The 26,682-nt window shown below is 35.2% G+C and overlaps 3 protein-coding genes across 3 annotated transcripts; 2 read left to right on the top strand and 1 right to left on the bottom strand.

Moving 5' to 3' along the window:
• The first annotated feature begins 6,881 nt into the window (after positions 1-6,881).
• LOC136066798 (succinate dehydrogenase assembly factor 1, mitochondrial-like) lies at positions 6,882-9,613 on the top strand. Its single transcript, XM_065771678.1, has 2 exons — positions 6,882-7,134; positions 9,116-9,613. Exon 2 carries the CDS (start codon positions 9,153-9,155, stop codon positions 9,447-9,449), a length of 297 nt encoding a protein of 98 aa, XP_065627750.1. The 5' UTR covers positions 6,882-7,134; positions 9,116-9,152; the 3' UTR covers positions 9,450-9,613.
• Positions 9,614-12,173: 2,560 nt separating this feature from the next.
• Positions 12,174-13,975, top strand: LOC112034455 (acyl-CoA--sterol O-acyltransferase 1). The gene has a single exon (XM_024067276.2). It carries the CDS (start codon positions 12,340-12,342, stop codon positions 13,525-13,527), a length of 1,188 nt encoding a protein of 395 aa, XP_023923044.1. The 5' UTR covers positions 12,174-12,339; the 3' UTR covers positions 13,528-13,975.
• Positions 13,976-21,069: 7,094 nt separating this feature from the next.
• LOC111992166 (RINT1-like protein MAG2L) lies at positions 21,070-26,281 on the bottom strand. The gene is given in 8 exon segments (XM_065771705.1): positions 21,070-23,022; positions 23,024-23,259; positions 23,387-23,505; positions 24,125-24,199; positions 24,315-24,505; positions 24,507-24,573; positions 24,576-24,657; positions 26,249-26,281. Coding segments are annotated over 8 exon segments (2,532 nt in total). The 3' UTR covers positions 21,070-21,293.
• Positions 26,282-26,682: the final 401 nt, after the last annotated feature.

Consider the following 26,682-nt stretch of genomic DNA (forward strand, 5'->3'; position numbering starts at 1 on the left):
AGCGAATTCATGTTGACTTTAACTTAGAAAATTTTCATTCAGATGCTGGACTATAAGAAAAGATATCATCTTATCATCCTAATAATCATGATGAAATAAGAAGATATTATTTACAAAAAGGCCATTGTCAACCAATTTTACACTATGATGATTACCTGTATCATATTTTTCTGAAAAGTCCCGTTGATTTATATTCAAATGGTATGAAAAGAGATACTGGTTGGAATATAGTATAGACAAGGATGCAATATTTTGTTTTTTATTGCTTGTTGAGGAACACCCTGAAAAAAATTTCTGAAGTCGCCACTGAACCCCTGCGGACTTTTGTATTTTGCTTTATCATGATAAATTGGGTTTATATTATGAGAGGCTTTGTCCTCTATGTTTTTTTGGCCTAGTTTATAAAAGACCTCTGTTTACCCAAAAAGAAGAAAAGAAAGATTGGCTTGCAAGTTGCAAACATTTCATTACACCTCTTTGCCGTGTTGGATGCAGAATCTCCAAGATAAAATGGGAATTTCAAATAATTTTATTTTGAGTATGTATTGGTCTAGTAGTGCATTTGCGAGAAAGTCGATAGTGTTTGATACAAAATACTAAAGAAATTGTGAACTTCTTTATTAGGTTTTTTTTTTAAGGCAATTAATGGCTTAATGCTTTCTCCCTGAAAATTGACTTTTACTTTTGCCTTTCCTTGTGACTATTTTATTCTAATTTCTAAACAAGTTACACTATTTATTTCTTCTCTCCAACTTTCTTATAAGTCTCTTGACTCTCTTCAACTCCATCTCTCTAGCTATCCCTAACTGGTTACAGTTGAATGCATTTGCCATTGACTCTAGTCTTTTAAGCTTGGAACATGTCCTTACCGTAGTCTTTAAGCGTGCCCCATTATTCCTATTCCTTACCCAATCCTTTTATTTACCTAACTTTGAACAGAACCGTCGGCACACCCCACTGGAAAAGAAAAACAAGCAAGACCAAGGTGCATGAACACGTTACGACCTAAGTCATCCAGGACATTAAAGACTATAGGACCCTATATCTTGTCTGATACTTTGTATAACTGACTCATTTATGATCAACTCAAAACTCATTCAACTTGTTCGATTAACACTAATAATCGAGTCATTAAGGGGTTTTAAATTGGACCAAAAATTTCCAAAATTAGCTATTTGAACAATTGACTAATCCTTTGAGAGCATGTGTAGTCCCACTATCCCATATGACCCATACATACCAAATTATTACATGAAAGAATAACTTGAGTGTGGCCTTTAGATTTCAAACACGGAGCTTATGAATCTCATGAGGCCTTAGCCAACTCTTAGGATTCAAAATGTTGATTATTAGTTAGGCTAGGTAGGTGCACCATCATCATTTATGATTGACCCTATTTTATTTACGGGACCGGCTTGTGTCCAGTGAAAGTTTTCACTGGACACGTGTCCACTCTTGAACACGTGTCCAAATCCTACCGTGTCCAGTGAAAATTTTCACTGGACACAGGCCTTGCCCTTTATTTACTTATTGTTATTGTAAACTCTCTATCAACTCTATCTTTTTTTCCCATTTTTTAAGCATTTAAGATTTTTTTTTGGTTTATTTTTACATTGTCAATTAGCATTTACATAGGAAAAAGTCTATGGATCAATGTTGTTAAAAGCACTTTAAATCTAGAAGTCTCAAGATCTAAGCGCTTTGTTTGGCTGAAGCAAAACTCATTTAATGAAGCACGTCTTAAGCATGCTTTTTTAGCCTTTTTATTAGAAGAAGCAAAAGGCATGCTTAGGTGTGCTTTTTTTTTTTTCCCTAAAAAAATATATGAATCATTAAAATTAATTTATTCATCTTAAAGGAAATGACATGGGTATCGATTTATTAAACAAACATTGTTCTTAATTACACAAACAATTTTTTGCTTACATAACGAAAGACACGAACAAGGATAAGTTACTATTTTTTGTAATTTTTAGTCTTTCCCTTTTGGATTTATTTTCATTAAATCATATACTTCTGCTCATGGCTATCCCATTATGTATTTTTAAAAAGAGCAAGAGAATTATACAAAATATTATATTTAAACTTTCTAAATAAATTATTAAACCCCACAGTTTAATTATCAAATTATAAAGGAAACAACTAACCTTCCGGAGGGTTTAGTACAAAATTCACAACTTTTTATATCAACTATACAAAAGTTTTGGTTATTAAACCCACTGTTTAAATCATCATATAGAAAGTGCTATTTAATAAAAATAAGTAGCAATATGGTGTAATTGATGAAGTGCTACCAGCGCCACTACTTGAAAAGCTGCCTTTTTATAAACTTTTATTTGGTTGAGGATGAAATCCCTTCACCATGACTTAAGGATGACGAATCTCAAGGTAGAGATTTACTTGATGAAAGGGTGAAAATACACGCTAAGATGCCTTTGGTGATTGAACAGGCCGAATATTGTCCGCGGACGTCAGGATGGGCGAGCCTGTCATTTGCACGGACCTCCAGTGGACGGATCTCGTGTGGACGGACCGGATACGGACGGAGCGAATGAAGGTGGGCTGGTTAAGCCATGGGCCTGTTGGACCCCTTAGTGGGGATATCTAGGCCCACTCTCATAAGGCCCTAAACAGAGTCCTTGCGCTAGTTGGACTCCGGAAATCTTGTATATTTAGTAAAGACCTTCCCTATAATGAGGAAATCTGTCCATCACGTTTAGGATTCTACGAGAAGAGTCCTATAAGGAAAAGACTTCCGCACCAAGAAAGAGATGTCAACCCTCTACTACTATAAAAGCCCCAATACCCTCACAAACCAAGGTACGTATTATTTTTACCCTCTTTAGCACTCTAGAGTTGTGAGAACACTTTCTGACTTGACCTTCGGAGGGTATTTGGCCGGCGCCACACCGGCGCCCTTTGGTAGGATTTCTCCTTTGCTTTGTGCAGGTTAACATATAAGCGAAAAGGGCATTGTGCGACTCATTGGTGAACTTCTCAGATTCATCACTCGACAATGCAAATCCCTTTAAGCTAAGGGACTTACAAAAATGAAGTCGCCATTTAATTTATTTGAAAGTAAAAACTAAGAAATCTCATAATACCTTTATTGAGAAATCGAAATTAGTAAATGAATGTTTAAAAAGTACAAAACTCTATGCCTTAATACAATCTACCAAGAGAAAAACTTTGGATGTTTTAAAAATTAACTAGAAGGAGGAGAATACATATCCCTCTTCTTTATTTGAATGTTCTAAAATTGAAATGGGAATACAATAAATAATAAGATATCTTATAAATTGACGATATATTATACCTTTTAAAAAAAAATTAAATGAATGTATATGAATTTACATCATAAACAAAATTGGTATTTAAAAATCATAATATAAGTGGAACCTATCCCCCTTCAACATTGGAAAATTATGTAGTGGGACGATCTCATGAGATACCCCCTCCTTCAAGTTTCCCCAATGGGAAGGAATTAAAAATGAGGGGTTTGATGGGGGTATCTTATTCCTCCAAATCCTTTCACACCCCTTTCCCTCTCCCTCTTAATAATTATCCAAATAAGATTAATTAAGCAAACCATATCCCTCCATTTGATTAAAAGTATGTGTAATCCCCCTATCACACAGAACCCACACACACCAAATTATTACATGAAGGAATAACTTGAATGTGGATTGACTAGAGATTTCAAACGCGGAGCTTACGAATCCTACGAGGCCTTAGCCAAGTCTTACGATTCGCTTATTACATTTACTTATTTCTATTGTAAACTCTCTATCATCCCTATCTTTTTTCCCACTTTTTAAACATTTAAGATATATATATATATATATATATATATATTTTTTTTTTGGGTTCATTTTTACGTTGTCAATTTATATAATCAACCTAATCCAACTACCACGAAAAACTAACCCAACACTTTGAGTTAAGTTGAATTAAGTTGGTTTTTTTCGAATTAGTGGGTTAAAGATATGTTCACATAAGAATGGATGATAATTATATTGCTCACAAACTAGCTTGGAGAGCTTTAACAATTGAAGGATGTAATATGTGATTTGATACACTTTAAGTATTAGAGGCACAATAAGATCTCACAACATCCAAATTTTGAGTTGCGGTGGGTTTAAGTTTATTTTATCTTGATTTATGGTATGTTAACACTTCTGTTTAGTATGAAAATATTGTGAAATTTTCTTGTGTACATAAAATAACTCGTTTGAATCATGTACTAGAAAATGATAGCATAGAGTAAAAAAGGCTAAAACTACTTGATTCTTTTTTCTTTTTCTTTTTCTTTTTCTTTTTAAAGGCTCACATCTGCCTGTAAGCAGATGAACAGTTGGGCTTGTGGACAACCTCGAGAAGATTTGAGGCTGGCTGGATGAAATTTTGTTTGATTACTATGGTCTATGGCCCATAGGCCAAATAAACCTCACTTCCACCCTGTCCAAAAAGGATGGAGAGAGAGAGAACCAGAGAAATTAACAAAACAAAAACCAAAAGAAGAAACAAGAACCAAAACGCAAAAGAAGAAAACAAAACAAGATATTACATAAGCAATGACAAATTAAAAAGGAACATATTCAAAACTCAAAGATGGGTGGGTTATATCCATCAATAACACCAAAAAAAAAGAAAAGATCCCAAGATATTTAAAGACACTCACGGATGGATGGGCAACAAGTTATGGACTTTTTTGCTAAACAACAAGTTTATAAATGGACTTGAAACCAAACAATAATGGACAGAAATAAGTTTTTTGGGAGGCCTAGGAGCCTAGGATTACTTTTAATTATGTAGTGTAAAAAGGCAAATAAAAGTGAAAGTGATAGTGAAAAACCTAGGGTAGATCAATGGTTACCTCCTTTATACAAACGAAGTTTCTTTACCACCCAACTTCCCAAGTATAGGTGAAGGCCCACATGACTTGACATTGTGCTTCTCATAACTTAAAAGAAAAGGGTCATTTCAAGGCAAATATTCAACACCAAACAAAACAAGCACCCAATAAAGAACCTCATGAATTGTCCATGTTTTATAGCCAAACCTCAATTAATGTGGATGCATATTTGTGGACGTATATGTGGTTCTTAGAGCCAATTATAATTGTATGAAAAGAGAGATCATAAGTCATGACCCAACGTGTGAATCCATGGAGGGTAAGATGCATATTTCAGGTGCGGTGTGGTGCCCCTCTTGAAAGGCACGTTTAGCCCATTTTTGTTTGGTGTGTGCAAATAGGTAGATGTATTTCTTTTTCTTTTCTTTTTTGTAGGTATAAAGAGGTGTGTATGTTATAATGTTTAGGGAAGCATCTGGTAGTGACCATATGTTTTAGCAAATAAAAGTGAAAAAAATAATGATGTGGTAAGAAAAACCACTATGAGAATCCAATCCTACAAGAAAATTCNTTTTTGACCTAAACGCTTCCAAAACTCTTTTCTAACTCTGATTTTTCTACACACACAGTAGCTAGCACATTTTTGGTTCTTCAAAAAACCTCTCTGTAATGGTCTTAAGGTAGAAACTATCTATCTCATTCTAAGAAATGTTTTTCAAAGATTCTTTTGAAAGCTTTTCAAGAACATCTTTTTATTTTTGAGTTGTGATTACTAATGGACTATTGATATATTTTATTTCCTTGATTATCATTCGATCTTGTTGTGTAAGTCATGCATAATTACATAAACATGCATTTGATTTGGTTGATGAACATGATGTGATTTCTTGATTGATGAACATTATGAGATTTCTTGATTGATGAACATGATGAATATGCTTGATGATTAATGCCTTGTTGATGTTTTTGTTTTATAATGTGCTTGTTGCCCTTAGATATATATTGCTAGATGATTAGTAGGGTTTTATGCTATGGATGAGTGTGGGACATATGCCATGTTTGGATGTTAAATGCATGTTAGTGTGTGTGAGTTTAGAATAACATATTAGAGAACCCTTTGATGGGATTAGGATTTGGAACACAATTAGTGGAGGCCAACATATGGGTCGAATGGGATTGGGTGCCTAACAACTTCTCATCCTTATACCTAAACTCCGGACATGTGCTCTAGTAAAGATTAGTCATTTCACAAGGCACTATATTTATAGTTCCTAGACTTGATCTAGGTGGCGACTCCATTTTCTTCTCCGCCCCGATCCACTCAGCCGAGATGTATTCCTTCTTGCGCCCACTGTGGTGACTCCACTGGGGATAGAGAGTTTGACTCCAATGTGTTCCATCTCCTAATCTTAACAAAGGCTTTCAATATTGTTTTGCACACACTTTCACTTGGTTCTTTTGTCCCTTTGCCATGGTTGGTGATGAGTGGGAAGACGAGTATGCTTCATTTGGGCCAAAGTCTTCCAGAGTTTATCCCACCAACTTACAATTTGTGTCATTGCATATAATGGGCTTTGAGTACGTTAACAGTTTGCCACCAATCCACTAAGGTCCATTTAGGCCCTCAGCTGGAATCATGACCCACCTAGTTGTGAGACTTTAAGCTTTAATGTGCTTTTAACCACATTGATCCATAGACTTTTTCTTATGTAAATGCTTTTTTTTTTTTTTTTTTTTTTTTTTTTTTGGAGATTTGGGTTGGGTTGGGTTAAGGAAGGATTGATATATATTTTTTCAACTCAATCCGAACTTATCCTGACAAATACATATAAGTTTATTTTATTTATCCTTATTTATCCTTATTTTGATATTTTAAAAATTATTTTAATAAATTTACAAAATTTTAATATAATTTAGGGACAATGATGTAAATTGCAATAATTTTTAATGTGGAAAATAATTTTTAATGTTTAGATAGTTGATGAGGTCTACTTCTGAAAAAAGAAAAAGAAAGAATAATTGTCAAAATTTTTATCAAACAAAAAACATTTAAGGCCCAATCTATAAACATAATCAGCCTGTAGGAATTCTCAGCCCATTTGGTCTGGGTTGGTTTCTTACATTGGAATTCTCAGCCCATAGGGGTTTAACGCATGCACGCATCTACCTAGTCATCAATGCTTCAACAGTCCTCAGACACGTGTCCAAGTTCAATATGCTCTTTAATGGCTTCCATTCCCAGTTTCTCTCTTTCTCTTGCTGAGTGTCTCATTTTACAGGTATTTTCTTCACACTACTCACTACACTTCCATTTATATATGAATTATGAGCTTGATGATTTTGACTCCAAATATGATTTATGAGTATACTTGATTATATAATCCTATTTCTGTGTCTGAAAATTCCCATTTTACATTTGATCATATTCATAGTTTTCATATGTGTCTGTTTCTTTTTCTTTCCCTTGATTTTAACAAACAAGTTAACGTTAAAAATGGTATATTTTGCATTGTAATCTGACCCTTTACTACCAATCAAACAGAGTGGTAATTTTTAAAGTCATTGCCTTGCTATTGCTTGATTGCTGGGAGTTTGTTTTAGCTACCATTTTGGCATAAACACATCAGTTTCCTAAAAAACAGAACAATTAGCTTATGGGTCTGATTGAAAATGCTGTGTTGATGTGCATGTAGGTGTGTATGCACGTATGAATGTGTGTTTGTAGGTGTTTCTGTATGTGGGTATGTCGAGTGCACCATGTGTTTGACGAAAGTCCTCTATGGATATTCTGTGATTGGAAGACACAAAATGGTGGCTGATGTAACCCCAATACTTTTTTCTGGTTCTTCCATTACTTGTCTTTCATGTGTTTCGGTGATCCTAATCTTGCATGGTATTTTTTGACATTAACAATAGAATGTTCAAAAGTTAGTGCTCACATTGTTTGTCTAAGCACACTGAGGTTATTGATTTTCAATAAGTCTAGATAATAAAATTCACAACCGCTGAGATGATAGCCTGGTAGGTTTTGATTGGTGTACAATGAAAGAGACATTAGTGGTAATTCATGTGAAATGATGTTGCACTAATCATAATCTGCCACTTCAGATGTTGTAAAAAAATTTGAAATTTTTTGTTTCAGTAGCACTGTTGATAGATTTATTGTCTAATTTTAGATAGGATGTATTGTGTGCTTGGATTTTAGCACGGTAGATGTTGCCTGTGTTTTTTCACTGATGCCCTTGTACATACAACTATCCATTTGAGGTGCAATATAAAAGTCCAGAAGTAATTTTATTTATTTTATACATGTTGTCCCTCATAATTTCCTCAATGGTTTTCCCCTCCCATTAAGTTGAGACATGGTTGTTTCAAGGAGAACATGTTGGGAGACTAGTGCATTGTTTCTCGAAGATGCTCTTAGGTCTTACTTTCTTTTTTTATTGTCTCTGAACCTCAGAATTTGGTAGATGCACAAACAACTAGCCAAAACATGTGCAATCCCCTTTCATTATTTCTGTACCCATGCATCAAAAAGTCTGTGTCTCAAGTTAAGAAAAAAGTTACCAGTTTGTTTTTCTACCCCAATTCATATACAAATGAGATGCGATCAAGATTTAATTATTTTCCCTTGATTGATCCATCTTTAGCCATGAGACTATGGGTTTTGAGTCTTTGTAAAAATCTTTGACTTGCATATAAATTCTTAACAAGATTTCCAGAAGTCTTTCTGTTTTTCCTTCATTTGTTCCAATTTTTATTTTGGTTAGCAATTCTTTTAAACTGTATTTTAACTGGATTCCTCATTGTTAGGATGTCTTAAGCTCATGAAGAGAAATTATTTCTGAAAGTCATAATATCCGAGTACTACATGTGGAACAATTTTGTGTCTATCTTCTTTTATGTGATTGGAAATGCGACTTGATACTTTGCATAACCTAAATTAGCAATTTCTATTTGAATTTGTGACCATACTCATGAGTTACTCTTTTGCTTTTAACTCTTGCATGTGCATATACTGATATGATAACCACTTTGTATGGTTTTTCTTCTCCTATCATATTCGTCTCCTTTTCTCTTATAATCATTTTGAAAGTGAGAAGTAAGATGTCTCTTCACTTTGCTTACAAACATACTTCTGTTTCTTGTGTTCCTAAAAATATAGTTTTGGTTGTTTTTGTTTTAAGTTTTAGGAATAAAAACTGTTTTATGTTGCCTGTGAGTATAGAAAGTTCATAAATTCCTTTTCTTGCTGTTCAGAAAGCATATCCAATTGCAAACTTAACGAGAAAATGCTATGGGAGCCTCTAGCAGTCCAAAGCTTTCTGGAATGCAGAAGCAAGTACTTAGTCTATATAGAGGGTTTTTGAGGGCAGCTCGTACCAAATCTGCTGAAGATCGACATAAGATTGAATCAATTGTGTCAGGTGAGTTCCGCCGTAATTCCAAGCAGGTAGATCGGAAAAATTTCCTCTACATTGAGTACTTACTTCGCCGTGGTCAGAAACAGCTAGATCAACTCAAGAGCCCTGATACTGTTGGGTTGTCATCATTAAATGTCAGTGTGTCCGAAACCATAGATTCTAAGCCTTGAACTAAGACATTTATTCAAGCAATGTTCTGTTTTGAAGCTGAAATTTGTTTTATTCATTAGTTAAATGGTTATCTGATAAAAGAAATATGAATATCCATATCCTGCTCCCAAATTCATACTATTAGTAAATTAAGATATGATACACTGCTTTGACACTTGGGTCATGATCTCTCTTTCAAATAATTATAATTAGTACTGGGAACCACTTCCCCACATCCGCATAAATTGTCATTTGGCCATAAAACATAAACCGTGCATTTAGAGATTCTTTTATGGGTGTATCTTATTTGGGGAAAAATTATTAGATAGTCTAGGAGCAATGCTCCCTCCTCTCGCATGAGGGTGGCTTCACACATGGGTCCGGTCCCACCATGGGCCCATCCCTCATTTGAGAGGAGGGAGCAATGCTTCCGGAGTATATAAGTATTATCTCTAGTTTGGTGTTTAACTGTTGATTAGTGCTTTGAAATGATCCAAGGTCGAGTTATGGGAGCAGAATGAGGGTCTTTATTTGGATGGCAAAGAAACTTCCTTTGTATAAAGGAGGTAGCATCGATTTACTCTAGATTTTTAACTTTCACTTTTATTTGTCTTTTTTTATACTACAAAATAGAAGGTAATCCTAGGCTCCTAGCCCTCCCCAAAAACTTATTCATGTCCCATATTGTTTGAATTCAAATCCAAAACTTGTCGCCCATTCATACATGTTTGAGCCTTGAATATGTTCCCTTTTAACAAATCATTGCTTGTGTAACATTTTTCCTTTGTTTTCCCCTCTACTTTTTGGTTCTCGTTTTATTTTTTTAGCATTTGTTTTCCAGACTCAAGTCCTCCCAAGGGTTGAGGTTGTCCACAAGCCCAACAGTTCTTGGGCCTAGAGGAATGCTTACTAAATCTTCTTGCTATCACAGATTCTGTCCAATTTTGCTATCATTATCTTGGGAAGATCATATATACTCCTAATTCTTCCTGAGAATAGGTTATTACTGTGGTTTCACACAGACATGTCATATGGTTGATTTTTTTTTCACCATTGCCCTTGTTTTGAGGGAATATGTGTCATATAGGCCATACTAAATCTTCTTGCTATCACATATTCTGTCCAATTTTGCTATCATTACCTTGGGAAGATCATATATACTCCTAATTCTTCTTGATAATAGGTTATTACTGTGGTTAATTACTAGCTAATACATTACCTACTACCCTTTTGGCACACAGACATGTCATATGGTCGATTTTTTTTCGTCACCATTGCCCTTGTTTTGAGGGAATTTATGTGTCACATAGGCCTTACTAAATCTTCTTGCTATCACAGGTCTTGTCCAATTTTGCTATCATTACCTTGGGAAGATCATATATACTCCTAATTCCCACTGAGAATAGGTTATTACTGTGGTCAATTACTAGGTAATACATTACCTACTACCCTTTTGGCACACAGACATGTCATATGGTCGATTTTTTTCTTCACCATTGCCCTTGTTTTGAGGGAATTTATGTGTCATATAGGCCTTACCCAACTATTGTAGACAAGAATTAACTCTATTCCACCATTAGAGTAAGCTTGAAAGGGTCAATTTATCCTTGTGTTAAACATCAACATATAACACATCCATGAACACCTTGATTCTTTTCAGGAACCTTAAGTTTAATTCCCATAAAAAAGGAGAAGAGCTAATATGTCGATATACAAAAGTTCTTAATTTATTTGGCTCTCATAGACTTTCTGTGCACCATGTGCGTATATGATGTTTAAAGTGCATAGTTTTATGGGGAATTATAGCCTTTTGCCCTTATTTTTTTTTTAAATTTAGTAATATGTCCCTATTTTGAAACTATTTAAGTTCATGTCCTTGTTTTGAAACTCGATTTTAATAAAATCGAGTTTTAATGTAAAACTCGATTGGTTTAAAATCGAGTTATGCCAAATGAAACTTATAAAAAAAAAAAAAAAATTGTGAAACTTGAGTTCATTGAGCTTGAGTTCCATTCAAGGTGCTCGAGTTCCTGTAGCTTGAGTACCTTGAATGGAACTCGAGTTCCTTTATATATATATATATATATAAAGTTTGATCGCCCAATACTCGATTTGTAGCAAATCGAGTTATACATTGAAACTCGACTTTGAGAAAATCGAGTTTCAAAACAGGGTTATGAATTTAGATAGTTTCAAAACATGAATATATTACTAAATATTTAAAAAAATAAAGACAAAATACTAGAATTCTCCAATTTTTATGTTGTCCATTACATAAAGCTGATGTAATTTAAAATGCACGGTTTTATGTGGGCCATTTACATGGAACTGGTGCAACGCATTTGGTAATACTTGTGGCGGCAACTTCGTACGAAGTTGCTGCTACAAGCACTACCAAGAAAAAGAAGTTGCTGCCACAAGTCATTACTTTTTAAAGGTCAAAAAAGCCTAACAAACCTGAGTTAAAGTATGTTTTTTCAGGCTGAAGAAAAGAACAATCAAAACTGTTTTTTATTTTATTTTATTATTCCACCAATTAAAAGCACTTTGCGGTTATCGTTTTCCACGGTCAATCTTTATTGGCCCAATATTTTAAAAAGTGTTTCGTTAACAGCAATTTTTATTTTTATTTTTTACAATTTTTTGTCTTTTTTTAAGCTAAAAAATATTAAAATAATTAGTTTATGTCATTTTTATTTATTTAAGCATGCTCGTTAACATTTGTCTTAAAAAAAAAAAGAAAAAAGAAAAAGAAAAAGAAAAGGAAAGAGAGCGTCTTTGTCTTTCGCGGTCTTTATTTATGTACATCAAACACTTTTTCTGAGCTCTTGGTCCTGGATCTCATTCATTTCTTCACCACAAACACTGCAGATATCAAGAACAAGAAAGAAAGAGAGATCCAAGAGAACAATGGAAGGTGAGATATACAATTTCATAAAGGTATGGCTCTCAGTCTTCGTATGTCTTTCTTATTGCTATACAATTAGTAAGAAAGTCTACAAAGGTCTTTCAAGACTCCTCTGTGTTCTCCCAATTGTTTGCCTCTTTCTCTTCCTTCCTCTTGACCTCCATTCCATTCATCTTGGAGGCACAACTGCCTTTTTCATAGCTTGGCTTGCCAATTTCAAGCTCTTGCTCTTTGCTTTTGGTAAAGGCCCTTTGTGTTCTGACCCATCAATCTCTCTTGGACGCTTTGTTGCTCTTGCTTGCCTTCCCATCAAGATCCAACAAAACACACCCTCAAAACCCCAAAACACCTCAAGTAAGGTAAACCCTTTTCCACTAGAGTCACAAAATGGCCACAGCAAAGAAAACCCACCTCAAAAACCAATAGAGAAACTCAAAAATCCACCAATGGCACACCTAAATGGCCAAAACAAAGAAAACCCAACTTCCAAAAAGACCCAAGAAGGTCATATCTCCCTTCTTAATTATGCAGTAAAGGGTGTCCTTTTGGCCATTTTGGCATGTTTATATGACTATAGTGACCGCATGCACCCAAAAGTCCTATTGATCCTCTATTGCTTTCACATATACTTTCTCCTCGAGTTCATCTTAGCCATTGTGGCAACCCTGGCTCGAGTCCTACTAGGAATGGAGCTCGAACCACAGTTCAATGAGCCATACCTCTCCACTTCACTACAAGACTTCTGGGGTAAAAGATGGAATCTCATGGTCACCAACATGCTACGCATCACCGTATACAATCCCACCCGACATGCTCTTGTGACACGTGGCGTCAACAAAAAGTGGGCCCCACTCATAGCTGTGTTTGCCACGTTTATTGTTTCGGGGTTCATGCATGAGCTTATCTTTTACTACTTGGGGCGTGTGAGTCCCACATGGGAGGTGACTTGGTTCTTCCTCTTACACGGTTTGTGTTTGGTAGTTGAGCTTGTCTTGAAAACGGAGGTTTTTACTGGTGGGTGGCGGTGGCCACGGCTGATTTCGGGGCCTTTGGCAATTGGATTTGTGTTCGTTACCTCATTTTGGCTGTTTTTTCCTCCGTTCCTCCGGTTTAAGGCTGATGTTCGAGCTTTCGAAGAGTATGCGTTAATAGGTGAGTTTTTGAAGAATGTTTCTTGCGCATTAATTTAGGGTATGTTTGGAATGAAAAGAGAAAAAAGAAGAAATTGAAGAATCTAATGTATCTAATACATGTAATATACCTCATATTTAAGATATATTTGGAATATACCTCATATTTAAGATATATTTGGAATACAAGAGGAGGTACAAATGGTTTTTATTTGGCTCGACATAGATATCTACTACATTTATGTCTTATTGGCATAGCATGTGAATTACACATGATTGCGATTTTTATATATTGTGGGAGAGATGTTATATATATTGAATCTTTAAATAAGGTAGGATAAGCTATTTAATTAGAGAGGTATCATAATTATTTTGTCCTACGTTTGAAAGTAGGAAAATGTTGTTGATACGCAACTCCTTGTTATGGTCATTTTGTACTCATGTGTCATGAGTGATAGTTGTATTTTCTTCTCAACGAAAAAGTTTGTGGACTGTATATTTCGGAAAATGTAAGTTAGAATGGTGAATTTTATTTTGACTAGAATATAAATAATAGTAGGTGGCGTCCTTCGATATAGAAATTGATAATACCGGTGGAGGTAGAATTACTAATTAGTCATTTATACCTTTTCTTGATGACAAAACGATACAATTATAAGAAGGAAGATTTTTGTGTCTTTTTTGATACCTTTTCTTCCTTTTTTTTTTTTTTTTTGAGTAAAATTTTTTGATACCTTTTCTTGTCAATCTAGGGAAGGTCTAATATTTATAAGTTACAACTGGCCGGCTTTCTTTTATTCATTGTAATGAAATTTCTTTTATTATATGAAAAATATGTCACTCAGGTATCAATAATATGATTTAAGTTAATTACTAGTTCTCATAAAAAAAAAAAAGTTAAATACTAGTTATTTCCGATGGGAATTGGGAAATGTGAGCAGCGGTGATAAATAAAAAAGAAAAAGTTAACAATTGTCCTAACATATTGGTATAAAAATTATTTTTAAGAAAATTTTATAAGAAAAGAAAAAAGTAACTAATTTTTTTAACAATTTTTTATTATATTTTTTTTTTTTGTGAAATTGGGCATTAAATGGTCCATTAACAAATGCTATGAAGCACCCTTTAAAGCATTCCTATGAAGGATGCTAAAAGGGGTATATGCTAATTTTAGTATCAAAACACCAAAAAAAGCAACTCCATCAAAACTTTCAAATGGTAAAATATTTGGCATACTGCTAGAATGAGCTTGTATTAATACAAGCTCACTATAGCCTGAATTGTAAAAAAAAAAAAAAAAAAAAAAAATTTTTTTTTTTTTTTTTTTTTTTTTCAATAGTTACAAATAAGATAGGGTGATTTGAATTTTAGATGTCTCAATTGAAAACAACAAAAAATGCCAACTAATTGAGTTACAAGCCTGTTGGCCATAGAAGAAGGGGCTTTGGTATTGGAGTAATTGGACTCATCAGCCAACTCATATTTTTTACGATATTGTAGTTATTTTTTTGGGTAAATTTCAATTTAAACCCTATAATTTAGGGATAGTCTAAATTAAACCCTATAGTTTCAAAAGTGCTAAATTAAATCCTAAACTTTACAAATGAAACAAATTAAACCTTGGAAGCTAGGCTATCTAAAGCCATCTCCCACCAAGAATAAAGGTACACGCTCACAATCATACTAGATTCTTGAAGTATTTTAAAGCTTTGTCAGCTATCTAATTGAAGCAATGGAGGGTCCTTGCTTAGCACTACCCTGGTTTTGTTTCTTCCTAGTTACATTCTTTTGCAAAAGGTTATTACTCTTCCATTTGACTTAGATGAGAAATTCAATTGACGACCATTTTTGGTTTCATTAGTTTGACTCTTCCATTCAGCTTCCATGAGAAATTCAACTAATGACCATTTTTGGTTTCATCAGTTTGGCACCGTATGTGGGGAACAATGTAATCTGACTTACAAGCTGTCGTGACTCCATTTGAATTCCTCACCACTAATGGACCCGAATACGTCAACCTAGCTTGATCCAATTTAGATATCTCAACAAATTCAAACTCTCATAGCTAGTGTAAAAGAGTTGGTCAGACGGAATTAGGAGCTGAGACAGTGAATGTGCCCAAAAAACAATAACATGCCACTTAAACGACGTAATCAGAGCAACAACGAAGAAGAAGTTCATAGTCTGAAAAATAGTCACAGGGGAGGAAGTTTCGAGCATACGTAGCAATCCAATTGGAACAATGACGAGTTGTTAAAGAACATGAGAAAAGAAATGGATGAAATAAAGAGTGCTATGAAGGGAAACACATCAAAAAACTTAGATAGGATGATAAGAAGGACTAATTCACCATTCACCACTAGTGTTTTGGCATGTCCACTACCTCCAAAGTTCTAACTTCCTCAGTTGGAGACATATGATGGTTTGAAGGATCCTCCTGATCATATAGAATCCTTCAAGACGTTGAATCACCAACAAACTCCCAGCGAGGTAATGTGTGTAGATCTTTCCTAACCACACTTAAAGTAGTAGCTCAAGTTTGGTTTAGCAAGTTGGCACCCTCGTCAATTGCAAGCTTTGAACAATTGAGCAATTCATTCGCATGACACTTCATTGGAGGACAAATACACAAAATACCAATTGCTTATTTATTGATGATAAAACAGCAGGAGGGGGAAATCTTCAGGGCTTTTGGGAAACGCTTTAACAGAGAAATCTTAGAAGTGGATAAGGCAGATGATCAAGTCTCGCTAATTGATTTCCAATCAGGGCTAACATCGGAAGACTTTATTTTTGCAATGGCAAAGAGCCCACCAACCACGATGACAAATCTTATGTTCAAAACACAAAAGTACATGAATGGAGAAAACACATTGATGGCCAAAGGCATAGTTAGTAAATGAAAGGAAGAAGAAGAAGTGGATGAGGAATTCAACTGACGACCATTTTTGGTTTCATCAATTTAGAGGCATTGGATGGAAGCAAATTGCTCTGTCTATGGAATGTTGAACATCTCAAGAGGTATTATTAGTAAAAATGTTATTAGCATTACTTTATTTCCTTATGATTCCCTGATAGCTAAAAATAAATAAAATAAAATAAGAGGACAAAATTCCTTCAAGCAAATAAAACTTCTTCAAGTGAAAGCATTATCTTTTCTTAGTTTATGCTTCCAAAAATTATTTTTGATAATGTAAAAGAGTAAAATCATTAGGACAATAAATTCTTAATACAAGAGTAAAATTGTCACAACGATAAATTCTAAACACAAGTAAAATCATCACAACAGTAAATTCTAAACACAAGAATAAAATTGTCATAATGGTAAATTTTTAATTCAAGAACGAAATTGTTACAAAGGTAAAGAGTAAAATAGTGCTAACATGGCACTATCTCATTGGAGGGCGTAAATACTTGGGTTTACACAAAGTCCTGATTGAATTTAAACTCAAACACAATCTACCAAGAGAATACATATCCCTCCTCTTTATTTGAATGTTCTAAAATTGAAATGGGATGGAATAAATAATAAGACATCTTATAAATTGACGATGGATTATACCTTTTTCTTTTTTTAAATTTATAGGAATGTATATAAATTGACATCATAAACAAAATTGTTATTTAAAAATCATAATATAACTATATAAGTGGAACCTATTCCCCTCCAAAATTGTAAAATTGTGTAGTGAGACGATCTCATGAAATACCCCCTCCTTCAAATTTCTCCAATTGGAAGGAATTAAAAATGAGGGGTTTTGGTGGGGGTATCTTATTTCTCCAAATCCCTTCACACCCCTTTCCCTCTCCCTCTTAAAATTTATCCAGATAAGATTAATTAAGCAACCCATATCCCTTTCCCTTTAACCCCTTGACACAGGACAACCAGAACAAAACTGAAATAACGAAAAAATAAAAGATATGACTTAGGAGTTAGCACCTACGCCTTACTTGGAGTTAGCACCAAGCGGGGAAACTACTAGGAGTCAGCACCTAGGGTAGATCTAGAGTCAGCACCAAACCAAAGAAAAACCGAACGACCATTTTTTTCATTCATCAAAATATCAACTATCTCCTCAAGGAGTACAATAAGTTGCTTATAAAATATTACTAAACCCTAATTCTAATTGGCTAGGAAACTCTAATTGCCTTATTACAAAAATAACCTTGCTTTCCAAATTAAAATACTAATAGCCCAATAAACTACTAGGACCTAAAACATAAAAATACAATTGACTTGCACATATAAATAATATTAAATAATAATTTTCTTGCATCTCCCTCATCATTCTCCTCTGGTTGGAGAAAACTCGACCTCAAGTTTTAAAGTATTGAAGGATTAGGATATTGACAAATAACACTTGCTTCAAGTTTGAAATCACCTTAGGGAGAACAGGGGAAAAAAAAAACCTTGAATTCCACCACATCAAACTCATTTGGAATAACAAAATCAATGTGTGGAATCAGTATAATCTCTTCTTGAACTTTATGAACCATAGGAAGCATTGTGGTTTTAACCTCTTCAACTTCACCAAGATGTAGATCTTCAAGGACTGTGGAGGGTTGATCAAAAGCAAATTCAACAACTTCAACTTTCACATCATGTGCACCCTTTAACATAATACTCTCTTTAGGCACCATCTTTTCACCTTGCTGTTCTTGAATAGATTCATTTCCTTGCACGCTTGTTAAAGCAACACTTGTCGAGGCATATATGTCTGTGTCAACATTAGGCTTTGATGTTCCTAGAGGATTCTCCACGACCAAGATATCACCATCAATGTTGTCTTCTATGGGGGCAGCAATAAGTTCATTGTGATCAATTATCCTTGGTTTCCCAATTGAATCGGGTTGAGTCTTCATTTTCTTCATCTGAGCAATCCTGTCTTGAACGTCTTTCATGAGCTTTACAGTTAATTCCGTTACTTCCCTGGTAGATAATTCCTTGGTATATTGTTCAAAAGTGCGCTCAGGACATGAAATAGGGTGAGGATGAGAATTCATTGTATTTGTTTCAACTTAAAAAGTACCACACTAAGATTGGGGTAGATATTTAGCTTGATAGTATGGTGACAAATACTCATCACAAAGCTTTTCTTTCATATCTTCCCACACACTAATGGCAGGTTCATAATTCATATAGCGGAAATATTCAAGCTTCTCCCAAAACATTTGTGCTTCACCTCTTAACTTCAACTTAGCATACCTAACTTTTTTGTTATCTGCCCAATTTGCTTGCTTAAAGAATTGTTCCATCCCATTCATCCAGTTGACAAAATTTCGTGGATAAGTATCATCACCATCAAAATAAGGTGCTTTTAATATTACCATGATTCTCTAAAATAGTGATTCAACAAATAGCTGCTGTGATTTTCTCCTTGTCAGTGGCCAATTTGCTGCACTACGGTCACTAGCTTGGCTCCTCAAGTGAGTGGGTCTGTTTGCACAAAATGGATCTGTGGATAAGCAACTTAAGGGCCCAATACTTACAATGGGTTGCTACAGTAACATTTTTTTTTTTTTGTTGCAAAATAATAAAATGCTTTGCTACTTTAAGAGCTACAGACACGGACTTAAAATGAAAACTCAAATGTAGGATTTTAAAAGAACTCAGGTACAGACTTAGGCTGCGTTTGAATTGGGAGTAAATCATTTCCGGAAATGGTTTTCCACATTTTCGCGTGTTTGGCTGTTCCGGAAAATTATATTTTCCGGAAAATCACTTCCAAATTTTCCGTTACCCAACTGAAATCATTTTCAGTACCTATTTTCACTTCAAAGTGTTTCCGGAAAAAGAGAGAGAGAGGGAGAGAGAGAGAGAGAGAGAGGAAGGAAGAACCAAACCGAGCGAGAGAGAGAGAGAGAGCGAGAGAGAGAACGAACCAACGCCACAACCCATTGCCGGCGTTCACGAGCCTTCGACTTCGCCGGCGCCACAAACCGACGAACCCACGAACCGCGCCATCGCACCTCGCCATCGCACCGCGCTGATCAATCAAAGGGAAATCGCAGCACCGCGCCGATCGCTCCAATGCCGCTCGACCCAGACCCATCGCCTCCTCGATCGGGCCATCGCACCGCGCCATCGCACCTCGTCGTCGACCCAGACCCAAACCTAGACCCGTCGCTCCCTCTTCCTCGATTTCTCAGTTTTTTTTTTTTTTAAAAACCCAGACCCAAACCTAGACCCGTCGCTCCCTCTTCCTCGATTTCTCAGTTTTTTTTTTTTTTAAAAGTTTGATTGTTGTTGTTGATGATTTTTTGTCTTTGGGTTTTGTATTTTTGTGGCTGTGGACTGAGGACTGATGTTAATATTTGTTTGGGAGCTGAGGAATGAAAATTGTTGTTGTTGTTGTTGTCGCCGGAATTTGTGTTGTTGTTGCCGGAATTTGCGTTGTTGTTGTTGTTGTCGGATGTTGCCGGATGTTGTTGTTGTTGTTGTTGTTGGCGGATGTTGTTGTTGCTGTGTTGTTGTTGCCGGAATTTGTTGTCGGAAAAAAATTGTAGGAAAATAGCATTTTCCTAATAGAACCAAACACATGAAAATATTCTCCACAACAATTTTCATAATATAACCAAACACTTGAAAATATTTTCCTTTTCCGAAAAATAGCATTTCCGGAAAATAAGTATTTTCCAGAAAATATTTTACGGGAACCAAACGGACCCTTAAAAGAAAACTCAGAAACTAAAAGACACGAAATAATCGGCTCGGCGATGGACGGCAGTGCTTGTGATCAACGACTGCAACAACGCAAAACGGGGAAGACTACGACAGAGTGGCAGCTGCCTATCTTGGGTCTTGCATCGACGGTGGCTGACGTCCTCAGCGGCGGTGGTCAGGGGCGAAGGTGGTGTCAACGGCGGTGGCTGATGGGTCTACAACTGGTGGGGATGGGCTGCGGTGGCTGAAGGTTGATTTGTGGGTCTTGGTTTGTGGCTGTTGGCTTGTGTTGGTTTTTTTTTTTAATGGGAAACCCAACTGTATGACCACTTTCTTGCACCAAGCATAAAAATGACAGAGGCAACTCTCTAGTGGAGAAAAAAACAAGATGGTGAGGGATTTATTATTATTTTTTTTTGGTGATATTTTCTGGCTCTTTCCTGCGGTGCTTCAACAGATCGGTGTTTGCTTTGATACCAAAACTGACGCAGGGCAACCAAAACAAAACTGAAATAACGGAAAAATAAAAAATATAACCTAGAGTCAGCACCTAGGCCTTGCTTGGAGTCAGTACCAAACGGAGAAACCACTAGGAGTCAACACCGAGGATAGACCTGGAGTCAGCACCAGACCAAAGAAAGACCAAACGGCTATTTTTTTCGTTCATCAAAATATCAACTATCTCTTTAAGGAGTACAATAGGTTGTTTATAAAGGATTACTAAACCCTAATTCTAATTGGTTAGGAAACCCATATTGCCTTATTACAAAAATAACCTTGCTTCCCAAATTAAAATACTAATAGCCAAATAAACTACTAGGACCTAAAACATAAAAATATAATTGACTTGCACGCATAAATAATATTAAATAATAATTTTCTTGCATCTCCCGCATCACCCCCTCTCCTCCCCTCTCTATCCAAACACACTAGAAGAGTAAAAATAAAAAATGGAGGGAGTAACTTAAATTTATGAGTGGCAAGTGGCAACCATGAACTGTAATCTCTTCTGTGTAGCATTTCATTCAGTTGCCTTCAAAGAGCCAGCTAAATTAGATTAAATAATTACAAAAAGAAAGTACCATTCTATTTCAACTACAACCAGCTGCAAGTGAGAAAATTAAAATTATTTTAAAAATCCTATCTGCTACCATAGTAAATATCAAGTTCCAAACTTCCTGTTCCTCAAAACTCTATCAACTTGATCAAAAGGTATTTGAGAAATTCCAGAAAGATGCAAGTATTTTATTCCATTTTCGCCAGTGGATAAAACTACTTGCAAATGCTTAACCTCTTCCTTCTTCAATTTTAAAAGCTTAAGAGTCTCTTTAATACAAGGGAAAAACGCTTGGGGCCGAGCACAAAAAGGCTGAAAAATACAAAACAATGCTTGCATATCAGTTTCAAACTGACCGACCCCCCTGTCAGAAAAGTGAATCTCACTTGAGAGAATGCTGCAAGAAATGAAATGGTCAAGTCCTTCAGCAACACTTCTCCATAAATCCAAGAAGTCTTTTGGATTGAGGCTCGTCTTCAAAACTTGAAGCTGACTTCTTAGAACATCTAATGCTTCAACAATATCAGTGCATACAACTAGATCCATGGTTGCTGATAATCTAACTGGAGACAAAACTTCTTTGTTTTCCTCAAAATGTTCTTTATTTTGGACATATTCCCATGAAAGATTTTCAAATGCACGAAGAATAACAGCAATTATCTCCATAAGCCAATTGGTCTCGAGTTCAGACAAATTTTTTATTTCTTCTCCAAAAAAGCACCCCCAGTCGATACCTTCATCTTTGTTATGGAGTTTGGAATCATTTTCAGCAATTCTCATCTCAAGAAAGTCCACATCATCACTCCATTCTTGCAGTTTAGAATCAACATACCTGGCAGCATTAATCAGTCCACATAATCTGATCAATGCACCATCATCATAATTGTCAGGAGAGAATTCGGTTCCCTTGAAGCGGAAAAGCAGTACTTCAAAAAAGTACCAGAGGAATTTGACTGCAGTTGATCTGATAAATCGTAGACGTAGTAATGTGGCTGGCATAGTTCGGCATCGTTCAATCAATTCCCAGGAAATTTTAAGGGCGGATTCTGCAATGAATGGAGCTTTATGGTCTTCTCTAGTAGAAAGAAGATATTGCTCAGTGTATGTTGCCAATCCATGTTTGTTATCAACTATCCAAGCTCTCTCATCTTTCACTTCTGCCTTTAGTTTCTTACAAGCATCCTTGAGCTCCATCTTTGCCCAAATCTTGAGCCAATCAGGCCTATCATGGAATATCATTAATACTGATATGCCTCTTGAAAGGCCTTCAAACCTTTCAGACTCTGCCAGGAAGAGACCAGTTTCCAAATTTACAAGCAATTGCATCTGTTTGTCAAAAGCAACTATAAGGTCTATCAGATGAAGCCATGAAGTCATAACTTCAGATGTCATATGTTTTTCTTTGTATCTTTCAGCAAGACCAGAGAAAAATCTCTTTGCTAAAAAGCCAGACAGCATTTGGATCATTGCAGACACCCAAGCTTCTCTAGCACTACAACTTACCAGTCTTGCTCTATCAATCAAAGGTTGCAACACATCATCCACTCCAACAATAAAATCCCTAGTAATTTTATACATAAGAGCAAAAATAAACTCAGGCTGATCAGCCCATTTTGAGAAGTGGTATTCCATCCGTGATGCAATAGGAGATACCAGTTCATCAATAGCCCAAAGCTGCAAACTGTACTCCTTTTTCCCAAAAAAATTATGCTGTCGTTCTTCCCTCCGTTTCTGCAGATGCTGCAAAGCACAAAGAGCTATAAAGCTATGAGAATATCTCTCTCTTTTGTCACCTTGCATCAAAACTAGAGGGTTAGGGAGACCAGATATTTGTCGCTTTCAATTTTAGATGTTAAAATTTTGGTGGCCATCCAAGAGAAGCAAGAAGAGCTCGGTGATCGGCAAAAACTTGTGGCCTAATAACCGCCAAAATTTTATCTACCCTATTATCAACAGATATCAAAAGATTACGCCACTGAGGGTGGAACTTCACAACATGTACTAATGCTTCTTCAATATCATTCATGGCTTTTATGGCTTGAAGCAACTTTTCTTGCTTTGGTCCAGAGTCCTGCATTCCAACACATATTAATGTTCAACATTTTGGCTCCCATCAACTAAACTACCACTTCAACATGCAACCAGGAATACTGCAAAACAAAAGGAAGGGGCTGGGGGTGAAGGGACTAGACCATTACAGTAGCAATTGATGACTTTAAAACCTTTGCTGAGAAGAGGAACCCAGAGTGGCGATTCACAACGCAGAAAACAGCATCTTCAAGATCCCCAACCAGAGCTTCCAACCGTAGAGCAGTTTCTGAGATAATAAGAAAGTAAGTTTAGCTTATGCCTTGGTAAGTCAAGTGGGAAAGGGGAGGGATGTTACTGTTAATCCATAAAGTTTACCCCATGATCGATTTTAGTCTTTAAGTTTAAAGCGATCTGCTTTTAGTCACTTAGATGATGTGACAAACTAAAAATTTGACACATCATCACTTAGGGACTAAAGTGATCACATTAAGTTTGATAGGAACAAAATCAATCACTCTAAAATTTTTTAGGGACTCAAAGTGATCAGTTTAAACTTGAGTGACTACAATCACTTATGGACTAAAGTCTAAGACCAATAGTGTATTTTGGCCAAAAAATAAAATGTTAACAGATGGAATTGGGATAATGTTAATGTCCACAAGAATCTAAGCCTATGAATCAAACTAATAATCAAATCTAGATGACATAATTACTCAGACTGACAGGTATGGATGCCAACAAAGATATACACCATTGACTAATAAAGACACAAGTGAAGTAAATGCATGTGAAGGAAATTTAAGGCTATGAAGTTGGTAACAGTAATACTATTTGTCAAGTTGGTACACATTCAGAAAAGCATAAGAATGGAAAAGAAATAGAAATAGAAATTGGTTGTAACCCACCAATATAATTGCGAATACTCTCAATTTGCCTGACTTGCTTAGCAAGTAAAGCCAGAGGCAACTCTTCACCCGTATCTTCGAACCAAACCCATCTACAATCCCATAAAAAAAAAATTAGAACATAAACATATTACATATAAACAATAGTTCGAACAACGTAAATTAAGAAATGAAACCAAACAACACAAACAAACCTTGGGAACAGTGCGGAGGTTGAGGTTGTGTAGTTTGAGATTGAGATTGTGAAGGGAGGTTTTGGCAGCGAAGGAACGAGAGATCCATGAAACGGCGCGTTTGGTGAGGCTTGTTCCGAGGGAGAGGAGGTGGGTGTCGAGATCAGAGCAGCGTTTGCTGAGTGATGAGAAGAGATGGGGAGTTTGAGAGGAGATCTTGGTGGGTTCGGAAATGTTGGTCCAGAAACTCCAACTGATGTGGGGAGAGATCACTGGTTTGGGCAAAACCGCTAGAAGTGGAGGAGTTGGTGGTGGTGGCGGTGGTGATGGGATGACACTGTGGGTTCCATTTAGGACAATCTAAAAAAAAAAAAAAATTGGTACCACTATTTTGGGAGCTTTTGTGTTTTTTGAACTGGTTGGTTCAAGTGTTCAACAACTCCTCCGACTTGGGGTTTTCTCTCTGTTGTAGTCCATGTTTGCGTAACGTCGTTTGTCTTTATTGTTGGTTTATGTTTGTTTTTTTTTTTTTTTTTTGAGAAACGAGAAGAATGGTTTATGTTTGTTGGTATCAGATTCTCGCACACATCTGTCCCCAACTTTATTAGATATTGTGCGTACAAAATATGAATTAGTTATAAAATTGAAATCGTAAAATTGTTCAGGAAAACACGAATTTAAGTTAAATTGTATTTTAAATACTCGATTTTAATTGATGTGCGCGTACTGTTCGTCCATAATGTATGTAAGTAATAATTAGCGCTCAATATTGTTTTAATCTTTAAATTTGTATTGCTTTTAGCAATACTTAAATTTTAAAAAGTTCAAATCATAGTGCGATGGTCATTCTAAAGTAAAGTATTTGTGAGATAGAGGTAAAGACAGAGTTCAAGTTTCCAAAGAGGAGTTTCACACCATATAATATTTTATATTAACACAAAATATAATATTTAGATTAGGTTAGAGTAGTTTTTTTTTTATCAAAAAAATTTAAAAGTTCATTTTTTATTCTTAATTTTTTTTAAATAATTTTTCAATAGCTTAGGGGTGAAAATAAACACGAAAATAACTTTTTTTTTCAATAATTTTTTAAAAAAAAGAAGAAATTTTTTTCAAAGTTTAAGAACAAAATATATTAATATAACACTTTTAATAGTTTAGAGAAAAAACAAATTTGTTAACCACACATATACACTTAGATTATGTTAAAATAGTTTTTCTATCTTGTATCAAAAAAAAAAATTAAAAGTTCATTTTTTATCCTTAATTTTTTAAAAAAAATTTTCAAAGCTTAGGGGTGAAAATAAACACGAAAATTTTTTTTTAATAATTTTTTTTTAAAAAAAAAAGATATTTTTTAAAGTTTAAGAACAAAATATATTAATATAACACTTTTAATAGTTTAGAGAAAAAAAAATTGTTAATGTATTTTGTTTTTTAGAAAATAATAATAAAATAAATTGTAATTTGAATCCTTAAAATTTGGGGAATTTTTAATTTTGTCCCCAAAAATGTTTAAATGATTTTTCACTAAATTGCAATATACATGCTAAACATTTGGGATAATTTTAATATTCTCACTAAAGTTCCAAATTTTGGATTCTTAAAACTATGTCATTTTTAATTGCAGGGGCTCTTAACAAAAATTTCATTACCATATACAAACAGAATGGCTTAAATCAAAACGATATATAACCTTAAAGCATTCACATCAATCTACTCAAATTTCTAACCAAATTAACACAAAAAAACACTACTTCTTCTAATTTAACTATCTATTTTTTTATACACATATATATCAGCCTCAGTACTATATCATTGTTTCAATTAAATATTATTTTCTTTCTATTCACAATTTTAATCCCAAAACCCACAACCACCCAACACAATTCAGTCACTTAGCACAGCCATCCCAAAACGCATAACCATCCAACACAATCCAATCACTTACCACAACCGTCACACTACATCTGCGTCTAGACATGGATATCCATAAACACTCCAACAAAAGTTACACAACCAAACCAAAGCCAAAACAAACATAAGTACACAACCACCAAATAAAGTGTCTTAGATCCACCATCAAAACCCAACAAATCTTGGTTTCAAACCAAGGGTGTTGAGCCAGCACTCAACCGTTGCACACCAACCAGAAACCCATCTCAATTGTCGCCCATCTCCACTGGTGCCAAAAACCCAAATCGCGACCTATTCAATAGTCACCAACAACCAAATTGTGATCTAATTTCAGCGAGATGTTGATGTTATACGTAGAGGAAATTGATTGTGAGAGAAGACCCAAAGGCAGTTGATTATGAGAGAGACCCCAAGGCATTTGATTGTGAGAGAGAGAAGAAACAAGACCAAAAGGCACACAACAGAGAG

Source organism: Quercus suber, unplaced genomic scaffold, assembly GCF_002906115.3.
Source record: "Quercus suber isolate HL8 unplaced genomic scaffold, Cork oak 2.0 scaffold_47, whole genome shotgun sequence".
Taxonomy (NCBI): Eukaryota; Viridiplantae; Streptophyta; class Magnoliopsida; order Fagales; family Fagaceae; genus Quercus; species Quercus suber.

Bases quoted from the DNA above. Each gene is read 5' to 3' on its own strand.
- LOC136066798 (XM_065771678.1), top strand. From the start codon at position 9,153: ATGGGAGCCTCTAGCAGTCCAAAGCTTTCTGGAATGCAGAAGCAAGTA.
- LOC112034455 (XM_024067276.2), top strand. From the start codon at position 12,340: ATGGAAGGTGAGATATACAATTTCATAAAGGTATGGCTCTCAGTCTTC.